This window comes from Pteronotus mesoamericanus, unplaced genomic scaffold (assembly GCF_021234165.1).
Source record: "Pteronotus mesoamericanus isolate MK-2021 breed Mesoamerican mustached bat unplaced genomic scaffold, CSHL_Meso_final contig_182, whole genome shotgun sequence".
Taxonomy (NCBI): domain Eukaryota; kingdom Metazoa; phylum Chordata; class Mammalia; order Chiroptera; family Mormoopidae; genus Pteronotus; species Pteronotus mesoamericanus.
In genome coordinates this window covers 31,714,593-31,739,095 of record NW_026555078.1, presented here as the reverse complement: position 1 = coordinate 31,739,095, position 24,503 = coordinate 31,714,593, and the positions used below count along the sequence as shown (strand labels likewise).

At 35.9% G+C, this 24,503-nt stretch overlaps 1 protein-coding gene across 11 annotated transcripts in view; it reads left to right on the top strand.

Moving 5' to 3' along the window:
* Positions 1-24,503, top strand: part of KTN1 (kinectin 1) — a 118,647-nt gene that overhangs the window by 33,695 nt on the left and 60,449 nt on the right. For all 11 annotated transcript variants that reach the window (XM_054567529.1, XM_054567527.1, XM_054567526.1 and 8 more), the window contains exons 2-7: positions 1,828-2,380; positions 3,873-4,010; positions 5,389-5,559; positions 9,774-9,904; positions 15,047-15,163; positions 16,429-16,569. In XM_054567529.1, coding sequence (XP_054423504.1) covers positions 1,858-2,380; positions 3,873-4,010; positions 5,389-5,559; positions 9,774-9,904; positions 15,047-15,163; positions 16,429-16,569 — 1,221 coding nt within the window. In that variant the 5' untranslated portion in view covers positions 1,828-1,857. The remainder of the gene's footprint in view (positions 1-1,827; positions 2,381-3,872; positions 4,011-5,388; positions 5,560-9,773; positions 9,905-15,046; positions 15,164-16,428; positions 16,570-24,503) is intronic.

Here is a 24,503-nt window from a genome sequence, read left to right as displayed (position 1 = left end):
ACCATTCCTGGTGTAACTTGAATAAAGTATATCTGCATTTTTAAATGAGATATAAGTAGAAAGACAAAGTTAAACTTAATGAGCTTAAGTTTATTATGTTACCAATATAAGATTCTTAGGTCTGTCTTGGCATTTAACACACACAGTGGTTACTAGCTTTATTTTGTCTTGGAAAATTCAGGAGTCCTATTAAAATGTTTCTTGCGAAGTCTTATATTGGATTTATCCAACTTTAAAGGAGATAAATAATTAATTCTGAAACAGAATAATGATTCTTCTGTTTAGGTGGAATTTGGTTTCTTTAATCATTACCTGTTTTTAAGACTTAAGACCAAAAATTAAGAAACTTACTTAAAAAAGATTTTATTTATTTTTCAAGAGAGAGGAAAGGAGTGAGAAAGGGAAGGGAGAGAAACATCGATTGACTGCCTCTTGAATATATATGCCCTGACTGGAGATTGAACCTGCAACCCAGGCATGTCCCGTGACTGGGAATGGAATCAGTGACCTTTTGCTTTGCAGGTTGATGCCCAACCCAGTGAGCCACACAAGTCAGGGCTTAAAAACCTTTAAAATCCTCAGATTTATTTGTACATTAAAGTCGCAAAAGTTAACTTTAATTAGCTTTGAGCATGTCTAGGGGCTTAATTTAATTTGCATTAGATACCTTGCCTTTTTGCACAATTTGAGATGAGTTATGAGAATACAAGCCATTTTACGTGGCTTATAAGAATACGGATACCTAGACTGAACATCAGAATCATTCTTACTTTGAGGTTCAATTTTAGCTGAAAATACCCTTCATATGAGTGATATAATTCAAGGCAGATTTGGGTAGGCACATTCAAATCACATTTTTATTTTCTGAAGCTATTGGGTTAATCTAAAAGTAGGGCTGATATTCTGTTGATGAGGCAAAGCTTCTTTTAGCAGTTGGGAAGGATGGTGATGGCCAGTTTTGTTTTTGCAGTGTATCTTGTTTTCAGCAAGGAAGGAGTGCCTTTAAAAAAATCAAGAAAAGCAAAGCATCTAATTTATAATTTATTTTGATGCCAAATGATACATCCTAACATTTTTTTTATCCTCACCTGAGGGCATGCTTACTGATTTTGGAGAAAGAGGAAGGGAGGGAGATTGAGAGAGGAAGAGAAATACCATATGAGATACATCCATTGGTTGCCTCTCACATGGGCCCCCATCCTGGACTGAACCCTAACCTAGGCATCTTGAGTGGAAATTGAACCCTTGACCTTTTGGTTTACAGGATGATGTTCCAACCAACTGAGCAACACTGGCCAGGGCCATCCTAACGTTTTGATTTTGACAATATATTTCCATATTCCTGATGTATTCCACCACATAATGAGGCTGTTAGTCACTGGAATAAAGATTCAAGCAGTCTGCAGATGGACTCAACTCTCTAAATGAAACATCTCTCTCTATTTCTTTTTGCCATTAATAGTGTGATACTTTTAGTGATTATGCATTGTGTTGGTAATAGTTAATGCTGCTTCATTTCCACATATAGTAGTATTTATCAACATTGTATCATAAAAGAAAAGCTAAATACTCAAGTGTCAAGTTGGTTTTTGGGGGGAAAATGTGTACTTTTTTTTCTCACATGATTGAAAAATAGAAGGATGTGTTACACTCTAGTTACTACACATTTTGCTTTCATAGAATATTTAGTAAAGTATGTGATTTAAACAACTAACCTGCTTACATTTGTAGATTAGGTTAGATCTACAATACCACTTGAAATAGCAGAGGGTTTGTATGTTCAATTTTTATAAGACTAACTCAGGTTTTTTTTCCTTTCCCATTTAGGTTTTATAGGATCATATTAACAAAACCACGATGGAGTTTTATGAGTCAACATATTTTATTGTCCTTATTCCTTCAGTAGTTATTACAGTAATTTTCCTCTTCTTCTGGCTTTTCATGAAAGAGACATTATATGATGAAGTTCTTGCAAAACAGAAAAGAGAACAAAAGCTTATTCCTACCAAAACAGATAAAAAGAAAGCAGAAAAGAAAAAGAATAAAAAGAAAGAAATCCAGAATGGGAACCTCCATGAGTCTGATTCTGAGAGTGTACCCCGGGACTTTAAGTTATCTGATGCCTTGGCTGTAGAAGATGAGCAGCTTGTACCTGTTGCACTGAATGTGGTTGACACTTCAAGTAGTGTTAGAGAAAGAAAAAAGAAGGAAAAGAAACACAAACCTGTGCTTGAAGAGCAGGTCACCAAAGAAAGTGATGTATCAAAGATTCCAGGCAAAAAAGTAGAACCTGTCCCAGTTACTACACAGCCCACTCCCCCCTCTGAAGCAGCTGCTTCAAAGAAGAAACCAGGGCAGAAGAAGTCTAAAAATGGAAGCGGTATTATACTCTATTTAACTTTATTGGATGATTGTATTTGTTTTCATAATTTTATATCTTGAAATTGATACTTTATTTGGTGTGCATACAGAATGTTAAATACTGAGCCTGAAGCCATGGTCATTATCCTTTTTACCGTGTGTTTGCTTTCGTTAACATTTAATGCTGATAGAAATAATTAGTATTGATTGTAAAACCACATTTATAGTTAAACTTCATATTACAAATATTGGAAAGACCTTTAATAGAAATATATTAAATCTGTTTTGTTAACACCACTAAGGACCTGTAAGTGCCAACAGATAGAAGCGTTTATATTTATTTCAGCCAGTACTTTCCAATCACTGAGACTGTGATAGGAATTAAAAATGAAGAGATAGATCAGATATCTTTTCACCCTTGATTGATTTTGCAGACATTTAGTATACATCTCTTTTATGGTAGGCATTATACTAGGTGCTAGGACTACAGAGATGAATAGTGTAGTTTCAAGGTATTCACATGCTAGCTGTAGACACAGACAAATATTATAAAAAAGATTTGTATAATGATCTAGGTATATCTAAACCAGTGTTAATAAGAGTTTTATATTGGCCACTTAAGTCATATAATGACTGAAATTAGTCTAAAAGATTGTGTAAATACTAGCTGGTTTATTTGGGTGGCTGGGAAGGGGTGGGAATAGGGTATTCTGGGAATAGGGTATTCCAAGAATAGGGGAGAATAACATGTAAACCAATAATAAAATGTGACATACAAGGAATGGGTAACATATAGAAGAAGCACAGAAGCCCAAACAGCTACTACTTATGGGGACCAGGGCCAAAAAAGCTTTATACAGGAGAGTGGCTAAGCTGGGTCTTCCAGAGTGAGTCACTTCACCAAGCAAGTAGTGGAGTCTCATTCCACATTGGCAGAATATCATGTGTAAAGGCACAAAGTTATAGGAGTACAGTGTATTGTTGAACCATGAAATATGAGGTAGGGAGTGTTAGGAAACAAAGCTGAAAAGATATGGAGTAGTTAGAGCATGATGGTTTTTGTACTGCAAAGGAGCTGGTTTGCTATATTTTAGCCATTGTTGAAGATTTTCAAACAGGTTAGTTTACATGGCCAGATTTATATTTTAGAAAGATAACTTTGGCAGAACTAGGGAGTACAAATTACATGGGGCAGTATTTGATACAGATTAGTTATGAGGTTATAGTTTTCCAATGTTAAGTTGAATTACTAAACTATGGTAGTCACAAAAGAAATAGTAGATTAGGAGTGGCTGAGAAATGAGATAAAAAAGAAGGAGCAAGTTAAAGAGCAGGTGTAAAAGTAAGAAAGCTAGAATGACAAGTTATTAGTGAAAGAATTATGTATCAGAGTTTAAAATCAGAGTGGTAAAGCATTCTGTGAGTTTTTATTAATAGTTGTATCTTTTCTGGTGTGGTCATCATTTTCATTTATTTTTAACATGATGCTCTTCCATTTATTTTTAATAAAGATGATCAGGATAAAAAGGTGGAAACTCTTACGGCATCTTCGAAGAAACAAGAATCATTACCAGTTCCCCAAGAGACTAAACAAGAAAGTGGATCAGGAAAGAAGAAAGTTTCATCGAAGAAGCAGAAGACAGAAAATGGTGAAATGTGTAGATATATATTTTATTAATACTAATTCTTGAGAAATACACTCTGATAAGGACCCTAGAGCCCTCACATGCTCTTTAATCCCCAGCCTAATACTGTTGTAGCTTTAATACCATACAAGTAAGTCCTGGGTTCTCTTTAGCCTTGTGGCTTTGTAGTGCTTTGACACATGGGCAGGATATGTTTGTAATGAAGAAGTATTAGAAATTTAACTAAGACATTTATAAATAGTCTCATTCTTAACTAAGTTTTAAAAATAACGTAAATAGCATACAGAAGAAAAGTATTCCTGAAATACTTAACTTTTTATTATCACTTAAGGATTATGCTTAAAGACATTAGCTTTATCTTTCATTACTCAACATTCCCAACTAATTCCTGAATATAATTTGCATGTATATATGGGAAACACCCAATTAAAACTGATGGTGCAATTTTTATGTGTTCAGAATTATACAGGAAAAACTTAGCTAAGTAATTTATGTAGTGTAAACGGCGATTTTTCAAGTAATACTGGGCTATGGTATCAACTAGTGCTACAAAATAGTAAAATTGGAAAGGGAAAAAATGAAATTCTATTTTTTGCATTAAAATTATAGCAAGCAAGTCAGTATAGAAAAATATGACCCCAAAATATTTGATAACGTTAAATATTCATTATGTTTCAAATAAAAGAATTATGCAGGCCCAGTCTTTTCAAAAAGGTAGGAATATAGAGAGATTTCCATATAAATGTGGGAGTTTGTATCTCAAACCAACAGACATCAGACTTTTTGTTCACACTCATAGAATTCTTCCTATTAAAATTAGGTACAAAGTAAGGAGGCTTCCTTCCTTCACTTCTACTGTGCTGGAAGTTTTAACCGGTGTAGTAAGATGTGCCACAGAAATTAGAGGCTTAACTATTAGAAGTGAGAAGATATTTGCAAGTGATATAGCAAGTGAAAGGAACTCAATTAAAAATTATCAATTGCAATAAGAATTCAGTAAAGGACCAACATGAAGAAAAATTAAGTTTTTCTTGAGTACTAATTAAATGTGAATGGACTCTTAGTTAAAATAGAAAAATGAGAACTAATTAAAATGTAGTGGATGTATAAGAAGTTTTCAAATAACTATTAGAAAGGAGATAGGCTGCAAATTTTTAGGTGATATAAATGTTTACTGTGCTATGAAATAATACTGAACTTAGTACTGTGTTTTGATTTGTTAAATAATAAAACAGGATTTTAAAGCCAAGTTTACGTAGTACTTACTAAAGGTATGAAAAGAACTGCGTTTATCATTAAACTTGAATATGCTCGCATGTTGGTTAATTACTCTGTTATAAAAACAATGAGTAATTATAATTCTTTTGAATTTAAATTGCAGTCTTGGTAGATGAACCTCTTATTCATGCAACTACTTATATTCCTTTGATGGATAATGCAGACTCAAGTCCTGGAGTGGATAAGAGAGAGGTTATTGATCTGATTAAACCTGACCAAGTAGAAGGAATCCAGAAGATGGGGGCTAAAAAGCTGAAGACAGAAACTGACAAAGGTACTATACAGGTTATGGTGATCTGTTATATTGAAAAAAACACATTTTTGAGTTCCGATGGAGTTGAGTATATTTTCTTATAGAAACAGTGAATTGTAAAAGACTGATATATTGAGTTGGCCAAAAGGTTCATTTGGTTTTTCTGTAAGATGGTTCTAGTAGTGCTTAGTTGTATTTGACTTCATTCAGAACAATTTTGTTAGGTTCTATTGTGACAGCTGATATATCAGTGTGCATTAAAAAAAAACTTAACAAAATTGGTGAATTTTTATGTAGCCATTTTAATATTGAAGATGGAAGAAAATATGCAGTATTATTTTAAGAAAGGTGAAAATGCAACTGAAAAGCAAAAAAAGATTTGTGCAGTATATAGAGAAGGTGCTGTGACTGATGGAAAGTTTCGTGCTGGAGATTTCTTGCTGGAATTTCTTTCTCCATGGTTGTAGACCAGTTGAAGTTGGTAGTGATGAAATCAAGACATTAGTTGAGAACAATCAATGTAATATCATGTGGGAGATTGTTAACATACTCAAAATATCTAAATCATTGAAGTTATTGGTGAAAATGAAAAGTGTGTCTTTTATTTTATGGAAAAAACTAAATGGACTTTTTGGCCAACCCAATAATACTGTAGTAAAGCAACGGTCCCCAACCTTTTTGGTACCAGGGACTGGTTTCATGGAAGACTATTTTCCACGAACTTGGGGTGGGGGTGGTGCAGGGGATGGTTTTGGGATGATTCCAGTGTATTACATTTATTTTGCACTTTCTTTCTATTATTATTACATTGTAATGTATAATGAAATAATTATACAACTCACCATAATGCAGAATCAGTAGGAGCCCTGAGCATGTTTTCTTGCAACTAGATGGTCCCACCTGAGGGTGATGGGAGACAGTGACACATGAAGTATGTTGCATATGTCCAGTCTACTCCGTAATCTTGTTTTGGTTGCTGTCACTGAAGAAAACCCACCTTCACAAAGACAGGATGTTGGAAATGGAAGCAGGCTTTTCAGTGCTTTTGTGGCAACCTCAGGACATTCTGCTTCGGCTTGAATCCAGAATGTATGGAGATCTGAAGTTGTCTCAGTTGTACTCTTAAGGCCATTGTCATTTGTGACTTCAGGCAGTTGATCCTCTTCTACCAAGCACAAAGTTGATTCACCTGGCTTATTCACAAATGGGTTACGGATCCATTCTTTCCTGGTTTGGGGGTCTTTTGTGGTTGGAAAGTAATGCTCAAACTCTTTTGAAAGCTGAGATATGTGATCATGCACCAGCTGAAAGAATGAAGGCCCTGGCTCAGTGTCTTTCAGAATCTCTGCAAATGTTTGAAACATGTCAGAAATCCCAATGTTCACTTGTTTCCCCCATAATTCTACTTTGGTTTTGAATGCAGCCACTGTATTTGCCAGCTTGAACACAGTTGTTGTTTTCCCATGAAGTGACAGATTGAGTTCATTGATCAAGTTGAATATGTCACACAAGTAAGCAAGTTTTGTGACCCATTCTCTGTCACTAAAATGTGCTGCTGGTGGTGACTGTTTTTGTAAAAGAAATCTCTGAACTCAAAAACTCTGGCCAGTGATCTACCTTTAGAAAGTCATCTTACTTCTGTGTATAAGAGAAGACGCGTTTGCTTTGTGTCCCTCTCCTTACAGAGCTACGCAAATAGATGTGAGTTAAGGGCATGCACTTTAAAGTGGTTGATAATTTTAATCACATCCTGCAAAACATTGTTAGAAGTTCAGGTGACATTTTCCAGCTAGCCATCATGTCCCTATGGATGATGTAGTGTATAGATTCACATTCAGAAGCAACCTCTTTGACACAAGTTTTGAAACCAGAAAGCTACCCACATGGCAGCTGCTCCGTCTGTGTGTATACCGACACAAAATGACCGTTTCAGTTTTCTTGATATGTAGTCATTTAAAGACTTGAATAGTTTTGTAGCTGTGGTGTTAGGTTGGCAACTAAAGTGCACATAACATCCTCACGCACATCCTCCTGAAAAATATGTTGCACAAAAACAAGCATTGTTGCCTTGTTTTCAACATCTGTAGACTCGTCAACCTGGATTGCGTACCAAGGTGACTCAATCCTAACGATTGTGCCTCAGTATCCTCTGCTATTTCATCAGTTCATCTAGTTATGGTGCTAGCTGCAAAAGGGACATGTGCCATCTTTTGAACTGCAGCCTCCTAAAAGTTCATGACAAATGTCCTTAATAGAAGGCAGGATCAACTCTTCACCAATAGTAAGGGGCTTCTTAGCTTTAGCAATGCAGTTAGTCACTAAGAATGATGCCCTTAGTGCAGACACATTTGATGAAGTGGTGGTCTTCAATAATTGCTTCTGTTCTCTGTGTTCACACTTTTTCTTTTGAAAAACTCCAAAGGCTTGTCTTTTAATGCAGGGTGGTTGGTATCCATGTGGCTAAGCAGTTTTGAAGGTTTCATGGCTTTGTTGGAAAACTGATTGCAGGATATTATATGCAAAGTGGGCTTGGAGAATGTGAGTCACCTGTTGCAAAAAACCCATAATTTAAGTAGTACTCTTGGTATTTTCTTTTAAATGCAGCTTTCTTTTTGTTGGCAGCCTTAGAGTCTTTTGCTGTCTCATCATTGGATCTTTCCCCCTTTTCAAAGAAGCTCTCCAGCAACATTTGTTGTTTTACTCATTTTAGCTAGGGTTAACTTGTGGCTTACCAAAATTGTGACTGAGACAAGTGCATAGTGCGAGAAAGAGGTGCGGATGGAAGTGGTCAATAAAATAATGGGCAGGCCATGCGTGGACTAAAATAAGTGTCAGATTCTGACTTAAAGGATGCTACCAGATGAAGCTGTACAATTGAAGTACATCAACTTACTTGCCACTATAAAGCCTGCCACAAGATGCAGCTTCATCGTTACTTGCCACTCACTGACAGGGTTTTGATATGAGTCTGCAAGCAATTGATTTTTTATGGTCTCTGTGTAGTCAAACCTCTCTGCTAACAATAATTTGTATTTGTATCTGCTCCCCAATGCTAGCATCACTGTCTCAGCTCCACCACAGATGATCAGGCATTAGATTCTCACGAGGAGCGTGCGACCTAGATCACTCACAAGCACAGTTCACAGTAGGGCTCCTGCTCCTATGAAAATCTAATGCTATCTTGATCTGACAGGAGGTGTCCGACAGGAGGCAGAGCTCAGACTGTAATGCAAACAATGGGGAGTGGCTGTAAATACAGCTGAAGCTTTGCTTGCTTGTCTCCTGCTGTGTGATACCAGTCTGTGGCCTGGCAGTTGGGGACCTCTGTAGCAAAGGATAGAGGTTGGGGACTCCTGTATTAAAGGATTTATTGATAGTTTTCTAGTCCAATGTTTTCAGTTTTATAGAGCTGGACACTGGCTTTGATTTGCCCAAGGGCTCGCAGCTGGTAATCTTTTCCCTTCTACAACTGTCTTTTGCAAGATGTCTATGATGATTCATAACCACCTTTTATTACTATTTTTTAATAGACTAGTGTATTTTACAGCAATTTTAGGTTCACAGCAAAGTTGAATGGAAAGTACAGAATTCTCACATACCCGTTGTCCCCACACATGTACACAGTGCCTTTTTAAACTTACAGTGTAGCTGAAATCTTAAAAGCCGTGGGATTTTTGGTTCTAATGGGTGGCAGTGGCATTTAGGAAAAGTAGATTGATGCCTAGTATGAGAGCACTCGAGGAATTGAGGTGGATGAATCAGATGTTTGATACATAGATTTATTTTTTTAAATGTCAGGATGCTTGTATGTATTTGCTGATCTTTGAAAAATCAGATTTCCTTTTGATAATTATTTTCAAGCTTATTTTCTCATCTGTAAAGTTTGGATTATCTGACACGAGTATTAAGGTTAAGTGAGAATATTTGTGAACATATCTAGTAGAGATGCTAGCACATACTACACATTTGAATGATCTCGTTTTAAAGTGATGGCATATTGGTACTGTTATTTTACAGTTTGAGCAAATTTTCAATTAATGTAATTATTCCATATTACATTTAAAGGTGATAAACACTTCTCTCTCTTGGCTGGAGTATTTATTTTTGTTAACCAGCAGTGTAAGTGTGTTTTGTTTTGGTTATTGATTTTCTGGCTTAGGAATTCTTGATGCTTACCTTTGCTGAAGTTACTTTGTCTTTTAAATGTCAAGTGTCTTTTTTTTTTTTTTTTTAAGAAAATGCAGAAATGAAATTTAAAGATTTTCTCCTGTCCTTGAAGACTATGGTATTTTCTGAAGATGAGGCCCAGTGTGTTGTAGACCTGCTTAAGGAGAAGTCGGGTGTGATACAGGAGGCTTTAAAGAAGGTGAGCATAGTTTTGGTTATGGGCATATGTGGGAACAATGATTAGAAGTTCCCCAAGTAGCACTTCTGCTAGAGCAATAAAGTATCATCTCCTTCATCCTTCATACCCCAAAGCATATAGCCACATTTAAAAGTTCTAGAATGCCCTCAGAAGTTATTTCATATACCTATACTAATCATTACACGTATTTAGTTTAGTTAGGTGTCTGAGTCATTTGATGTTTTGACAAAAGCAAATGGCTTATAAGTAAGATGATTTTATTTCACTTTGGGGTTTTTTGGCTCTTAGCTAAGTTGTACCATGCTGTTCTCTGACTGAAAGTATGGAAAGCAAGGTCAGGTGATGTCTGGATAGCATATTTCGAATGTTTTTGTGACTAAAGGCAGTACCATTCCAAGAACCTGGGAATCTGTTGTTGTGTGTGTGTGTGTGTAATAGTACTCTTATAAGATAATTTCGATAGTAGAATCATTGTTATGACTGAAAATTGTAAAAGAAAAAATTTTGAGTTAGTATTTCATTTCTCATGAGTCATGCTCACTATATTGTGTGTACTATGCCATACTGGAAAAGGTGACAACTTTTCACATGTTACTTGTGTAATATAAGACGATACAGTGTCTGGTATTCATTATTAGATGGTGGCCTTAATAGTTCTTCTAAACAGACACACACACCTGCCCCCACCCCCTAACCAGTTATTTGCTTTTAAAACATTGAGAGGCTTTCATATTTTCTTAAAGACCCCCTTAGTTCAAGCCATCACTTCTTACGTGGTTACCTTTAGTAGTTTCCTAGGCGATATTTCTGCTTTCCATCTTTGCCATGTAACTTATTTTTCCATACACCTGCAAGGTGACCTTTAAGAGGTCAATCAGGTTAAATTATTATTAAAACCCTTTTGTGCCTTTCTTCTTGCATTTAGAATGTAATCAAATTCCTTAGCAGGTCTACGCCTGTCTTTCTCTATAACCGTCCCCATCCCCTCACTACATTTCACCCAGTCTAGGTCTTTTCTGGTTCCCCTAGAGCATACCAAGCATTTTCTTCTGCTTGGAGTGTACCAAGTCCCCACTCTCCTCATGCCCCCAAACCCCTTCAACCTCTCAGTTTCCTCCCTTGGCTAATTCCTCTTTCAAGTCTCTACTAAAAAACCCTTTCTTCATATAAAGGTAATTTGATTTCTCAGTCTAAATTTTTCTCTCTGCTGTTGTTTCTGATAACTATCTGGACTATTTTGTCATAACATTTCTCATAGGATTTTAAGTGTGTCCATACTTTCAAGTATCTATTGATAATGCATTTTATAAATCTGTGGCATTTTACAGTGTATATGCTTACTGAGCAGTCTTTCTGTGGTGCCAGCAATGTCCCACTGTAAACAAGGTGTTTGAGAGTAATCAGAGTAAGTGTGATAACTGTGTGACTTTGGATACAAAGTGAGATTATTCTGTTGCAAACAATGTTCTTGAAATTCTTAATTGAAGAATTTGTCATTTTATGTACTTTAATTGGGTAAATATATTAAAAAAAAAGTAGTCATTTTATTGTCTGAGACAGGTTTGAACTTCGGCAACTGGATGGGAAATCAGAATCCCTTTGATGGGTATTTTAGGTAGGCCAAGGAGGAATTGGGGACTGCTAAAGATAGCATTTTGAAATAGAGTATTTTGAAACTTTACATTTTTTTCTCCTTCCTTGGAATGTTGAGCTTTAGACTAAAATCTTCCAGTTCTGAGTTTCTCATGGAGTGGTTCTGTTCTCATCAGAAGGGACTCAGTGTCCTATAGGTCCCCTGTATTTGGGGAAGACTAGGTAAGTTTAATTTATCCCTTTTTCTGTCAGAGAAACTGAGTCTTGGTCAGACCTTTTAATAGACTTAAGCTCCCAGATGTAAGTGAATCTCCAATCTAATAAGATCACTTGAGAGAAAGGGGGAAGATGCAGGAGTACTCGCATAGGCTTAGGAAAGAGAGAGAGGAGGTGGAGGACTTGCCAACTAATTACATATGGTAGCTAAAGAAGAGTCTAGAATGAATTCTTGTTTTTGCTTTTGAGTAACTGAATAGATGTGATAATGGTATCTTTGAACAGTTTGCAGAGGAAGAGAGTAGAGGATTGTGAAGAATTTTAGGAAGTTGTTTTAGGTTCCTTTGGATCATTTAAGCGGATATAATTTTTTCACAGTCGAGTGTATGTATGTTTCTCTGGAGTTGAAAAAAAGATTGCAACGGGAGTGATTTAGGCAAGTAATTTACTATCACCAATACACATAGTGGATATATATTAGATTAGAGAGGAGGTAGAGTGTGGTAAGAAAGTTAAAGAATGAACCCTGAGAAACAGTAACATTTAAAGGGCAGGGAAAGCCATCATGAAGCAGGAGGAGGAGAAATACCAAGAGACAGTGGAATCACAGATGTTTAGAGAGGGTTGAGAGTTCAGAGCTTGGTAGGAAAATTAACAGTAACATGCTTTAGAGAGATCAAGGAGGCTAAGGATTGAAAAACTAGATTTGATATTTTTATTGGAAAGTGTTTAATTGGAGTACTAGATTGTAAATAAGTGACAAATGATTTGGAGAGGTAACAGTGATATGCTTAGATTGAAAGGGGAAAACAGTAAAAGCTAGGGGGTTTGCATAGTTAGATGTTAATGTTGTTTGTGTGTGTGCATGCCTTGTGTTTAAGCTGTAAGATGTGTGCTTTATATTTAGAGTGTAGGTTAAGATCCTGGGCTCTGGAGTCACATTTCTTGCATCCAAATCTGGACTCTGCCAAGTTGAGCTTGTGGCCGTAGGTTACTTAACTTTAGTGCCTCAGGTTTCCCATCTCTGGAATGGGAATGATAATCAGGTCGTGAGAATTAAATGAGACAAGATATAGTAGTTGCTTAGAGTTCCTAGCATACAGTAATTGCTCAAAAATGTTAACAAAAATGTTAATGTGATTACTATAAGACAAATTTTAAGATTTATTTGATTATTTTAGTTGATTATTACTTAGTGTTGGACTTCAAATGTACTTGCCTCAATTATGTGATTTTTCAACTTTAAATTATTAACTGTTTTGGCCCCATGCTGTATCATGGGAAGTCTGCTTACTTAAATTTTTCCCTACCTTCTCTCTTTCTTCCTTCTCAGCTTTTGTTAATTATAGCATTTGTTTATCAGATACTTTTAATATATAATGTTTGTTTTGTGACTATAATTTTCATGTTTGTTTTAGTCTTGATTCTACAGTTTAAGGTGGGTTCAGAGCTTGATACCAGTTCCTTTACCATAGCTTCTGTATTCATCTCTCGGTTGGCTGAAGTTGTTTTTCCTGGAATTTCTTCAAGAAGGGCTCATGGAAACTATATTTCCCAAATTCTGGCAAGTTAAAATGCTTCTTTGTCATCTTTTATACGTGAATGATAATTTGGTGGGGGATAATGTTTCTGGTTGTCACTTTCTTTGAGAAATTTTAATACTTGCTTTTACTATTTTCTACATTCATATTGCTGGGTAGAGGTCTGAGACCAGCCTAAATTTTGCACTCTATTCATGTATTTTTGTCAAAGTACACTCAGGATAAAAACATCCTTTGGGCAGTCAACCAAGTTATTATTTATTGGGGCTTTCTACCATCCTCCCTACTGTACAAACATCAAGGGATTCAGCTTCTTTAAAGTTTAGTAGTAATTTTACTATACTGTATCTTTACGTTGACTTCTCTATTAATGTTACTTGGGATAAAGCATGTTTTTTCAATAATGAGATTCAGTGTTCCTTAAAATAATTGGAATAATGTGTATCAATTAAGCATATGTTGGATCTTCTTTGACTGTTGTCTTTATCTTTCATATTTTAGTCCTAAAATAAAGCTTTTGGTTTATTTCTGCTTTTTGTTTACTTCACCTTGTAGTCTATGTCTCTTAGCAATCTGTCTTTTTCTGTTTTTTGCTTCTATTTGGATATTTCTGAGATGGTGTTACTTTTACTTCTGCTTTGGGTTTTGCCAGCTTATATTTGATCTCATCCTGTGGTCTTATCTTCTCTGAGTTCTTTGTGTGAGCTCTGTTCTTTGCTCTTGTTTTTCCAGAAATGACCTCTCTGTTAGATTTTTAAAAATCATGGTGATATTTTTTTAATTACAGCTTTTGTTTACCCTTTGCCAATCTTTTTCTGGTGATTTTTCGTGCCTTTTTTTCTTATTATTTTCCTTTTTTTCTTGTATCTTACATAGACCCTGTTTTATTTCTTTCTGATCATTGCTCCTCTTCCAGTGAGGGGTGTTTCTCTTGAATCATCTCTGTGCCTGGAGATTGATAATGAAGGACCAAGGCTAACTGGTGAGAGCTTTGAGTCCTAATCACTAGACCACCTGGGAGTGGCAAACAGAGCAACTGGTGTTCTTGTAGGGATGTGTATGTAATTGAAATCTTTTAGGCTTTCCTTCTTCCCTGATAAAAGCTTCACTATAGAGAGTTTCACTAGAGAATCTCCTTCGACACTGCCTCACTGACTAGCTGCTCTCTCTGAGTAAAGTTTGTCTGTGATTTCTTCATTTTTTGTTTTGCTTCTTGAGACCTTCTTCCAAGAAAATTCCTACCTTCTATTGTTGCACTTGTTCCTGATATCAGATGGGGGATTATTGGCTTTACTTCTCGAATATGCTTGTTAATTTCAGAGAACTGTGCACCCATGGCACCTCTGTAGTTTTGGTGATATTCTGACAGGGTGGTCAAGCACCTGTGTGTGACCTCCACTACTTTTGGCAGTCTCTCCTGATTTTATGCTTTGACGTTACAGATGGCTATTTCATTTTGGTTCTTTTTGCATTTTGGTTTCATACTGTTCTTTTGATCTTTTAGGAGGAGAAGGGGGAGATTGCTATCTTGACTCAAGGTTTAAACTGGAAGACCCATAATTCTTTGTAAAAATCTGTTTTTTGATTATATGTACCCTATTATCTGCATCAGAATATGTAATGATACAGTGACTTTTCTGAATGATGTTTTACTGATAAGTAGTTAGTAGTCATTCTGCTTTATATGTAATAGTGAACTCTGCATTAGCCTAAGAACACTTAATACTAGATAATTCATAAGTTTCATTATCCTGTGTTAATTACTAATACTGTATTGATTTCTCAATTGTAGTCAAGTAAAGGAGAGTTGACTGCACTTGTACATCAGCTTCAAGAAAAAGACAAATTACTTGCTGCTGTGAAGGAAGATGCTGCTGCTATGAAGGATCGGTGTAAACATTTAACCCAGGTGAAGACATTCTTGTATTTAAAGGATATGCTTTCTGAATCAGAAGCAATGAAGGATTTTAGAAATTGTTCATAATTTCTCAGTTAATTATTTGTATAAAAAAGTAATACCAGTGAAAGTCATTTTCTTTTAGAGTTTTGGTGGTGGTGGTAGGGTCTTATTCTTTTGTATTATATATAGCCTACAGTTGAATTATGAATTTAAAATAACAGTACTTACAGATATCCTAATTTCAGAATAACAAGAGCATTTGGACATTTGGAACATTGTTCAGTTGGATCTGACCTAGAATTGTTCTCTATAGAAGCACAAAACTCAATGTGATCTTATTTAAATCCAGTGTATGAGATAAATTAAAAGTATGACATAAGTAATTTATTAATAAAGGTTTTTATGATAAATGTTTATGATTTTTAATCTTTGGAGTTTTTCATGCCCTGGAAATTTTACTCTGAGAGGTAAAGAAAGACTTTAAAAATTCATGTAAAAATCATACCAACAATACAGACATTCAGTTATAAAATAAAGTCTGGGATATAAGGTACAGCATGGTGGCTGTAGTAAGTAATACTGTATTATGTGTTTGAAAGTTTCTAGAAGAGTAGATATTAAGTGTTCTCATCATAAGGAAGAAATTTACAACTATGTAGGATTATTTTTCAGTATATATATACATATATCGAATCATCATGTTGTACACTAATACAATGTTCTTTATCAATTAAATCTCAAAAAAAAATCATGTAGACTGAACGTAAATGACATTCTATAAAAAATGTGGTCTCATTCCTCCCAAAGTACTTGTTTCTGTTTTTGAGGAATTAAATACGGTAGAGTAAATGAGGTTTATATCTGCGTCATTCACATAGGTACTTCATGACATTATGAGACCAACCTCTTTTGAACATAAAATCCTCCCATCCAAGTACTAACCAGGCCCAACCCTGCTTAGCTTCTGAGATCAGACTAGATCGGGTGTGTTCAGGGTGGTATGGCCGTAGACAAAAAGTGCATTTGAAATAAGAGTAAACAGAATAGCAGTGTTTATGAAGGGAGATGGTGTAAAGAGAGGGTAAGTTGCAGAAGACAATGGTTTTTTTTTTAACATTTGACCTTGCTTTTTAAACAAGTACTTATTTCAGAATTCATGACATTTTTACTGACATTATTTTTGCTGATGTTAAAAAGGTTTTCTTATTATTATAGTCTTATGTACTTATTTTTTAATAACAAGTTTTTCATAATTTTTTTCTGGTTTACTCTAGGAAATGATGACAGAGAAAGAAAGAAACAGTGTGGTTATAGCAAGGATGAAAGATCGGATTGGAACATTAGAAAAGGAACATAATGTATTTCAGAACAAAATGCATGTCAGTTATCAAGAGGCTCAACAGATGCAGCTGAAGGTATCTTTTTATTCTTTGAAAACAAAATGAAATGTTTGCATTCATTTAATTAGCAAACTTTTAAGTGCCTAATATGTGCAAGGCCCTGTGCTGGGCCATGGTACAATGGCTAGTTAAACTGGCTGCCTTCTTCAGTATACAACTTTTCTAGGTGGGGATGAGGTGGGGAGACTGGAAGCTGACAAGTAAATCATTACAATAGTGGTATAAGCATTAGGTGCTTTGGAACATGCAGATAGGAGATGAAACAGAGAAGGATTGATAAGGAAGACTTGTTAGAAATGATATGCAGACTATGTTGAATCTTTTGAAAAAATTACGTATTGTCAACTAAGAGACTGAAAGAATGGGCACTGGGTATAAGAGGTTTTTACTTGGTGTGATTCCTTAGTCCCATCCCTAGAAATGATGGTTCAATGGGTCTGTTTTGGGGCCCAGGATTGAGCTTTCCAATGAGTGCACCCCAAGTGTTTCCAGTACACGTTGTGTAGAGATAACAATTTGTAAGAAATACAGTAAGTCTTGTGGTATTTGAGAATCAGGGCTGGAATGTAGAAGAGAAGATCTAGAGAAGTAAATAGAGGTTCTGTCTTAAAGGGCCTCGTGTAACTGAACATTGGGGAGCCGGTGAAATTAAAGCAACTCAGCAGTGTGATTATATTAGTATTTTTAATTATTACTCTGGCAGCCTTATGGAGAATGGAACAAAGTATAGACCTTTTGGAAGGCTTTTGCAGAAACCCAAGAGAATAAAGGCCTGAAATCAGATGTTGGCAATGAGAAGATGATTTTGAGTGAATCAGTGAGAGTAATATAATAGGGCTTGGTGCTACAGTGGAAGAGAGGTAGAAAGAAGTGATAATGAAGGATAACTCCTAAGGTTTTGGTTTTGTCTGTTTTTCTTCTTTCACTTGTTTTTTAGCATTTCAGAAGGTTCAGATTTTACTGTCTGTCTTTACTCTGTACCATCCATTTTCATAATTCCAGTTAGGTCTAGCCCATTGATTTTTGTTTTCTTTCTTTTTTTGAGATTAATATTCTGTTTATCACTGATAAATAGGTCTTTGGAGAGCATGGTTTGGGTCTGCTTGTCAAGTGGGCTTATAATACTCCCCCTAATTGAACGCTCTGGACCAGGAAATTTTTTGAAATTACTTCCATTGCTGGCTGATGTTTCGTTTTGGAAGCTCTTGTCGTCACCTCAAATTTAACAAATGTCAAAACTTAATCTCATGCTTTTTTTTAGGTTGTTTTTATTTTCTAATATTTTGAGGCATTATTATTATTACACTTAAATTCTTTGACTTTTTTCTCCTTTACCCAGTCTATAAATTATTCTGAAATCTTAAAGAAACTTTGTATCGACCTACTCTTGCATTTAATTCCTGGACATTATTTTATTATTTTATACTAATATAATTATAGCACCTTCTTCATAGTTCTTTCATTTCCATTCTTACGCGATTAGTACCAGGTTTATATTTGTAAGATACTATTTTGATCACATTGCTAGTGTGCTGAAAATTTTTAAATTAATTCTTCACTTCTATCAATGTCCAAATGTTTAACATGGAATTACATTAATAGTAAAAAAGAAGTGAATGACTGTTGTCAGGTTTTTACTCCATCCACTGCTGCTTTTATACTTTCATTTGGCCCAGTCCTCCATCTTCCCAACCCCCAGGAATTTGAAATGTTGTTTTTCCATAAATAAGGTTATTGAAGAACTGATTTTTCCCCAGCTCAAATGATATTTTCCTCTTAATTCCTACTTACTATTCATTTGAAAATTAGTCAGGTACTTGTAGCAACATCTTTAATAATTTTTTTTATTGTTCAAATACATTTGTCTCCATTTTCCCGCCACCACTTTCCCTGCCCCACCCACCCTCACCTCCCACCCCCAATCCTTTCCCACTTTGGCTGTGTCCTTTATACATGTTCCTTGATTTGACCCCCTTCTTTTCCCTGCCACCGCCCTCCCTCCTTCTCTCTTGTTACTGAAGGTTTGTTTTTCCTTTCATTGTTGCTGGTTATATTTTTCTCGCTTGTTTGTTTTGTTCATTAGGTTCCACTTATAGGTGAGATCATATGGTATTTGTTTTTCATCCCCAGGCTTATTTAGCTTAGCATAATACTCTCAAGTTCCATCCATGCTGTTGCAAAGGGTAGTAGCTCCTCGTTCTTTCTGCTGTGTAGTATTCCATTGTGTAAATGTACAATAGTTTTTCGATCCACTCATTTATTGATGGACACTTAGGTTGCTTCCAGAACTTGACTGTTGCAAATTGTGCTGCTTATGAACATTAGGGTGCATAGGTTCTTTTGAATTGGTATTTTGGGATTCTTAGGGTATAATCCCAACAGTGGAATCACTGGGTCAAAAGGCAGTTCCATTTTTAGCTATTTGAGGAAATTCCAAGTTGTTTTTTGCAGTGGCTGCACTGGTCTTCATTCCCACCAAGAGTGTACTAGGGTTCCCTTTTCTCTACAACCTCACGGCACTTGTTTGTTGATTTGTTTATGATGGCCTTTCTGACCAGTGTGAAGGGGTATCTCATTGTGGTTTTAATTTGCGTTTCTCTGATGGCTAGTGATGTTGAACATCCTTTCATATGTCTCTGGGCCCTGTGTATGTCCTCCTTGGAGAAGTGTCCGTTCAGGTCCTTTGCCCATTTTTTAATTGGATTGTTTGTCTTCCTGGAGTGGAGTCCTATGAATTCTTTATGTATTTTGGAGATCATACCCTTGTCCGAGGTATCATTGGCAAATATATTTTCCAATACAGTTGGTTCCCTTTTCATTTTGCTGATGGTTTCTTTAGCTGTGCAGAAGCTTCTTATTTTAATGAAGTCCCATTTGTTTATTCTTTCCTTTATGTCCCTTGCTCTAGGGGACATATTGGTGAAATATTGCTGCATGGAATGTCTGAGAGTTTCCTGCCTGTGTTCTCTAGGACTTTTATGATGTCGCAACTTATATTTAAGTCTTTTACCCATCTTGAGTTTATTTTTGTGCATGGTGTTAAGTTGGTGGTCGAATTTCAATTTTTTGCATGTAGCTGCCCAGCTTTCCCAACATTATTTGTTGAAGAAGCTATTTTTACTCCATTTTAAGCTTCTGCCCCCTTTGTCGAATATTAATTGACCATAGAGACATGGGTTTATTTCAGGGCTCTCTATTCTGTTCCATTGAGCTGTGTGTCTGTTCTTATGCCAGTACCAGACTGTTTTGATTACAGTGGCCTTGTAATATAGTGTGATGTCAGGTATTGTGATCCCTCCTACTTTGTTCTTTTTTCTCAGAATTGCTGCAGCTATTCAGGGTCATTTATGGTTCCATATTAATTTTTGAAATGTTTGTTCTATATCTGTGAAATAAGTCATTGTTATTTTAATAGGGATTGTGTTGAATCTCTAAATTGCTTTGGGTAATATGGACATTTTGATGATGTTAATTCTTCCAATCCATGAACACGGTATATGCTTTTATTTGTTTGTGTCTTCTTTAATTTCTTTCTTCAGCCTTGTGTAGTTTTCTGAGTATAGGTCTTTTACCTACTTGGTTAAGTTTATTTCCTAGGTGCTTTATTTTTCTTGCTGTTATAGCAAGTGGGATTTTTTTCCTGATTTCTGATTCTGATATTTGATTGTTGGTGTATAAAAACACCTTTGATTTCTGAATATTGACTTTGTATCCTGTTGTTTTGCCAAATTCACTTATTAGGTCGAGTAGTTTTTTGGTAGCATATATAGGGTTTTCTATATACACTATTATGTCATCTGCAGACAATGACAGTTTTACTTCCTCCTTTCCAATTTGAATGTCTTTTATTTCTTTTTCTTGTCTGATCGCTGTGGCTAGGACTTCCAGTACTATGTTGAATAGAAGTGAAAGTGGAAACCCTTGTCTTGTTCCTGATCTTAGTGGGAAAGCTTTTAGTTGTTGCCTGTTGAGTATGATTTGGGCTGCAGGTTTTTCATATATGGCCTTTATTATGTTGAGGTATGCCCCCTTCATTCCCACTTTGCTGAGTGTTTTTATCATAAATGGATGCTGTACCTTATCAAGTGCTTTTTCCGCATCTGTTGATATGACCATGCTATTTTTGTCTTTCCTTTTGTTTATGGGATGAATTATGTTTATTGATTTGCGATTATTGAACCAGCAGGATGAATCCCACTTGATCATGGTGGATGATCTTTTTAATGTATTGCTGGATGCAGTTTGCCAATATTTTGTTGAGGATTTTAGTGTTTATGTTCATCAATGATAATGGCGTGTAGTTTTCTTTCTTTGTTGTGTCTTTATCTGGTTTTGGGATTAAGTTGATACTGGCCTCATAAAAAGAGTTTGGGAGTCTTCTCTCTTCTTGGATTTTCTGGAATATCTGAGAAGGACAGGGGTTAGCTCTTCCTTAAATATTTTGTAAAATTCTCCTGTGAAACCATCCAGTTCAGGGCTTTTGTGTGCTGGGAGGTTTTTGTTTACTGCTTCAATTTCACCAGCTGTTACTGGTCTGTTCAGGCTTTCTGCTGCTTCTTCATTCATTGTTGGAAGGTTATATTTTTCTAGAAGTTTGTCCATTTCACCCAGGTTTTAAAATTTCTTGGCATACAATTGTCATAGTAATTTCTTATAGTCCTTTGTATTTTTTGTGGTATCAGTGGTTATTTCTTCTCTTTCATTTCTGATATTATATATTTGGGTCCTCTCCCTTTTTTTCTTGATGAATCTGCATACAGACTGGTTGATTTTGTTTTATCTTTTCAAAGAACCAGGTCCTGGATTTGTTGATCCTTTGAATTGTTCTTTTAGTCTCTATGTCATTCAGTTCTGCTCTGATTTTGATTATTTCCTTCCTTCTACTCACTCTGGGCTTTGTTTGTTGTTGTTTCTCCAGGTTTTGAAGCTGGAGGTTTAGGTCGTTTAGATGAAATGTTTCTCTTTTTTAATGTAGGCTAGTATTGCTATTAACTGCCTTCATAGGACTGCCTTAGCTGTCTCCCATAGGTTTTAGACTGTGTGTGTTCATTTTCATTTGTTTCCAGAAACTTTTTGATATCTTCTTTGATCTCATTATTGACCCATTCATTGTTTAATAGAATGCTCTTCAGTCTCCATGAGTTTGAATATTTTTTAGTTTTTTCCTTGAGGTTGGTTTCTAGTTTTAAGCCCTTGTGGTCTGAGAAAATGCTTGTTATGATTTCAGTTTTCCTTAATTTTTTTTGAGGCTTGTTTTGTTTCCTATTATGTAGTCTGTCTTTGAAACTGTTCCATGTGCATTTGAAAAGAATGTGCATTTTGCTTCTTTGGGATGAAAGGTTCTGTATATGTCAGTTAAGTCCATTTGGTCTAATGTATTCCACAATATCCTTGTTTATGTTTGGTTTGGAAGATCTATCCATTGTTGACAGTGGGGGGTTAAAATCTTGTACTATCAGTGTGTTGCTGTCTTTATCTTTCTTGAAGTCCTCCAAGATTTCCCGTACATATTTGGGTGCTTCTATATTGGGTGCATATAGGTTTACAGTGTTTATGTTTTCTTGGTAGATTCTTCCTTTGAGTATTATGAAGTGACTTTCTGGGTTTCTTTATGGCCTTTGTTTTGAAATCTGTTTTGTCCGATATAAAGTATTGCTACAGTTGCTTTTTTTTTTCTGTCCATTTGCTTTGAATATTTTTTTCCATCCCTTTACTTTCAGTCTGTGTAGGTCCTTTGTTCTGAGGTGGATCTCTTGTAGGCAGCATATGTCTGGGTCATGTTTTCTTATCCATTCAGCTACCCTATGTCTTGATTGGAGGATTTAATCCATTTACATGTAAAGTTGTTATTGGTAGGTACTTACTCATTTTTTCTTTTGTACTTGTGTTCCTCTCTTTCTTACTCTTTTTCTTCATTTTCTTAAAGTAGTCCCTTTAGCGTATCTTGCAGTGCTGGTTTGATGGAGGTGTATTCTTTTAGCCTTCTTTTGTCTGGGAAACTCCTTATTTCACCTTCCATTTTAATTGAGAGCCTTACTGGGTCAAGCAGTCTTGATGGCAGGCCTTTGATTTTCATGACTTGGAATATTTCTTGCATTTCTCTTCTGGCTTGTAGTGTTTGTGTTGAGAAGTCAGCTGCTAGCTGTATCGGGGCTCCCTTGTATGTTACTACCTGTTTCTCCCTTCTTTTAGGATTCTCTCTTTGTCTTTGATATTTACCATTTTCATGATGATGTGTCTTGGAGTGGGCCTCATTGGGTTCCTCTTGAATAGGACCCTCTGTGTTTCCTGGACTTGTGTGGCTTTTTCTCTCCTCCAATTAGGGAAGTTTTCCATCATGACTTTTTCAAACAGGTTTTCTAGTCCTTGCTCCTCCTCTTCTCCTTCTGGTATCTCTATTATACAGATATTATTACGTTTCAGTTTGTCCTGCATTTCTCTAAATGCTTCTTCATTCTTTTTGAGTCTTTTTTCATTTTCTTGCTCCTTCTGGGAGTTTTTTTTTTTTTTTTCTACCTTATCCTCCAGCTTGCCAATTCGATCTCTGCTTCATTTAGCCTGCTTTTGAGGCCTTCTGTGTTCTTCTATTCATTCTTCATTTCTTATTGCCTCTTATTGATAGTTTCTATGTCCTTTTTCATGCTGATATAGTTTGCAGTAAGTTCCTCATAGTTTCCCTGTAGTTTCTTGTAATTTTCTCTGAGCTCACTGAGCTCATTGAGCTTCCTTAGAACAGTTGTTTTGAACTCAATATCTGATAGTTTACTTGCCTCTATTTCATTTAGTTCTCTTTCTGGGGATTTTCCTTTCCCTTCGATGGGGAGTGTTTCTTTGTCTTCCCCTTATTTGTGAGACTTTTCTTTTTTGCTTCTGCTTCTTAAATTGATGTGCCTTGACTTCCTGACTTTGTGGTGTGAACTTCTATGGTAGGAGATCACTGTTTTTTCTTTCTGGATCTGCCTCTGATGATGTCAGATGTTGACCCTGTCTGACCTTAGGCAGACTGTACGAGACTTCCAGGAATCTACCATCTGTGGCTGTCTTCTTCAGTTAATCTAGTCAGTCTGCACTCAAGCAGTCAGGCTTTGGCACCACAGGGCGGGGCAGAGTCTCTCCTAGGAACAGGGTTATTGGGTCCTCTCAGCAGCTGTTGCTCAAGGGAGTGGACTGCCTGAGCCAGATGGCTGCTACCATATAGGGGAGGAATCAGCACCGGGATCCCACTGTCTACTCTCTCTGTTCTCTCCTCAATGCCTCTGTCTCCAGTCTCTCCTCAAGTGTCTCTAGACCACTCTGTGCCCCCTTTAGCCAGGGATCTACTGTCTGTAACTGCCCCTCTTTACTCAGCAGCAGGCTTAAGGACCACTGGGACAGGGCCCAACATCTTTACTTGAGGGTGAAAGTTATTGAAGTCATTCATCATTTTTTTTTTTACTTGATTGCTTATAGAGGTCATAATATGTAGATTCCATATGATAAGTTCTCTGAAAAATAGAAACATATACTTTAATTTCTCTAAATTGAATAGGTTTATTAAAAATTATAAGATTATTTCACATACATATTCAAGTAAGACATATCCGTATGGAGATAAAGGATTCAGTGTTCTTCATCTTTTGATTCCATAATTCTGAAATGATAAAATAGAGGCCCGAATATTTTATCAAATAGATTGTTGTGTAATGAATTTGCCATCTATTTGATTAGAGCTTTGTAATTTAATATAAATGTGTTGAACATAATTTAAACTTTAAAACTTGATTCCTGGAATCTTTTAAAAATATTGCCTAAATAAGATTGACATAGGAGCAAGACAGGCTTAATTCTATATGAGTATACTGGGTAGGAAAGAAGTTCTAAATCATTAGTTCTGAAACATCTCTTTGTATTTATTTTGCATTTCAAATATGATAGCTAACATCTACTTGCATTCTTGAATTATGTGACAC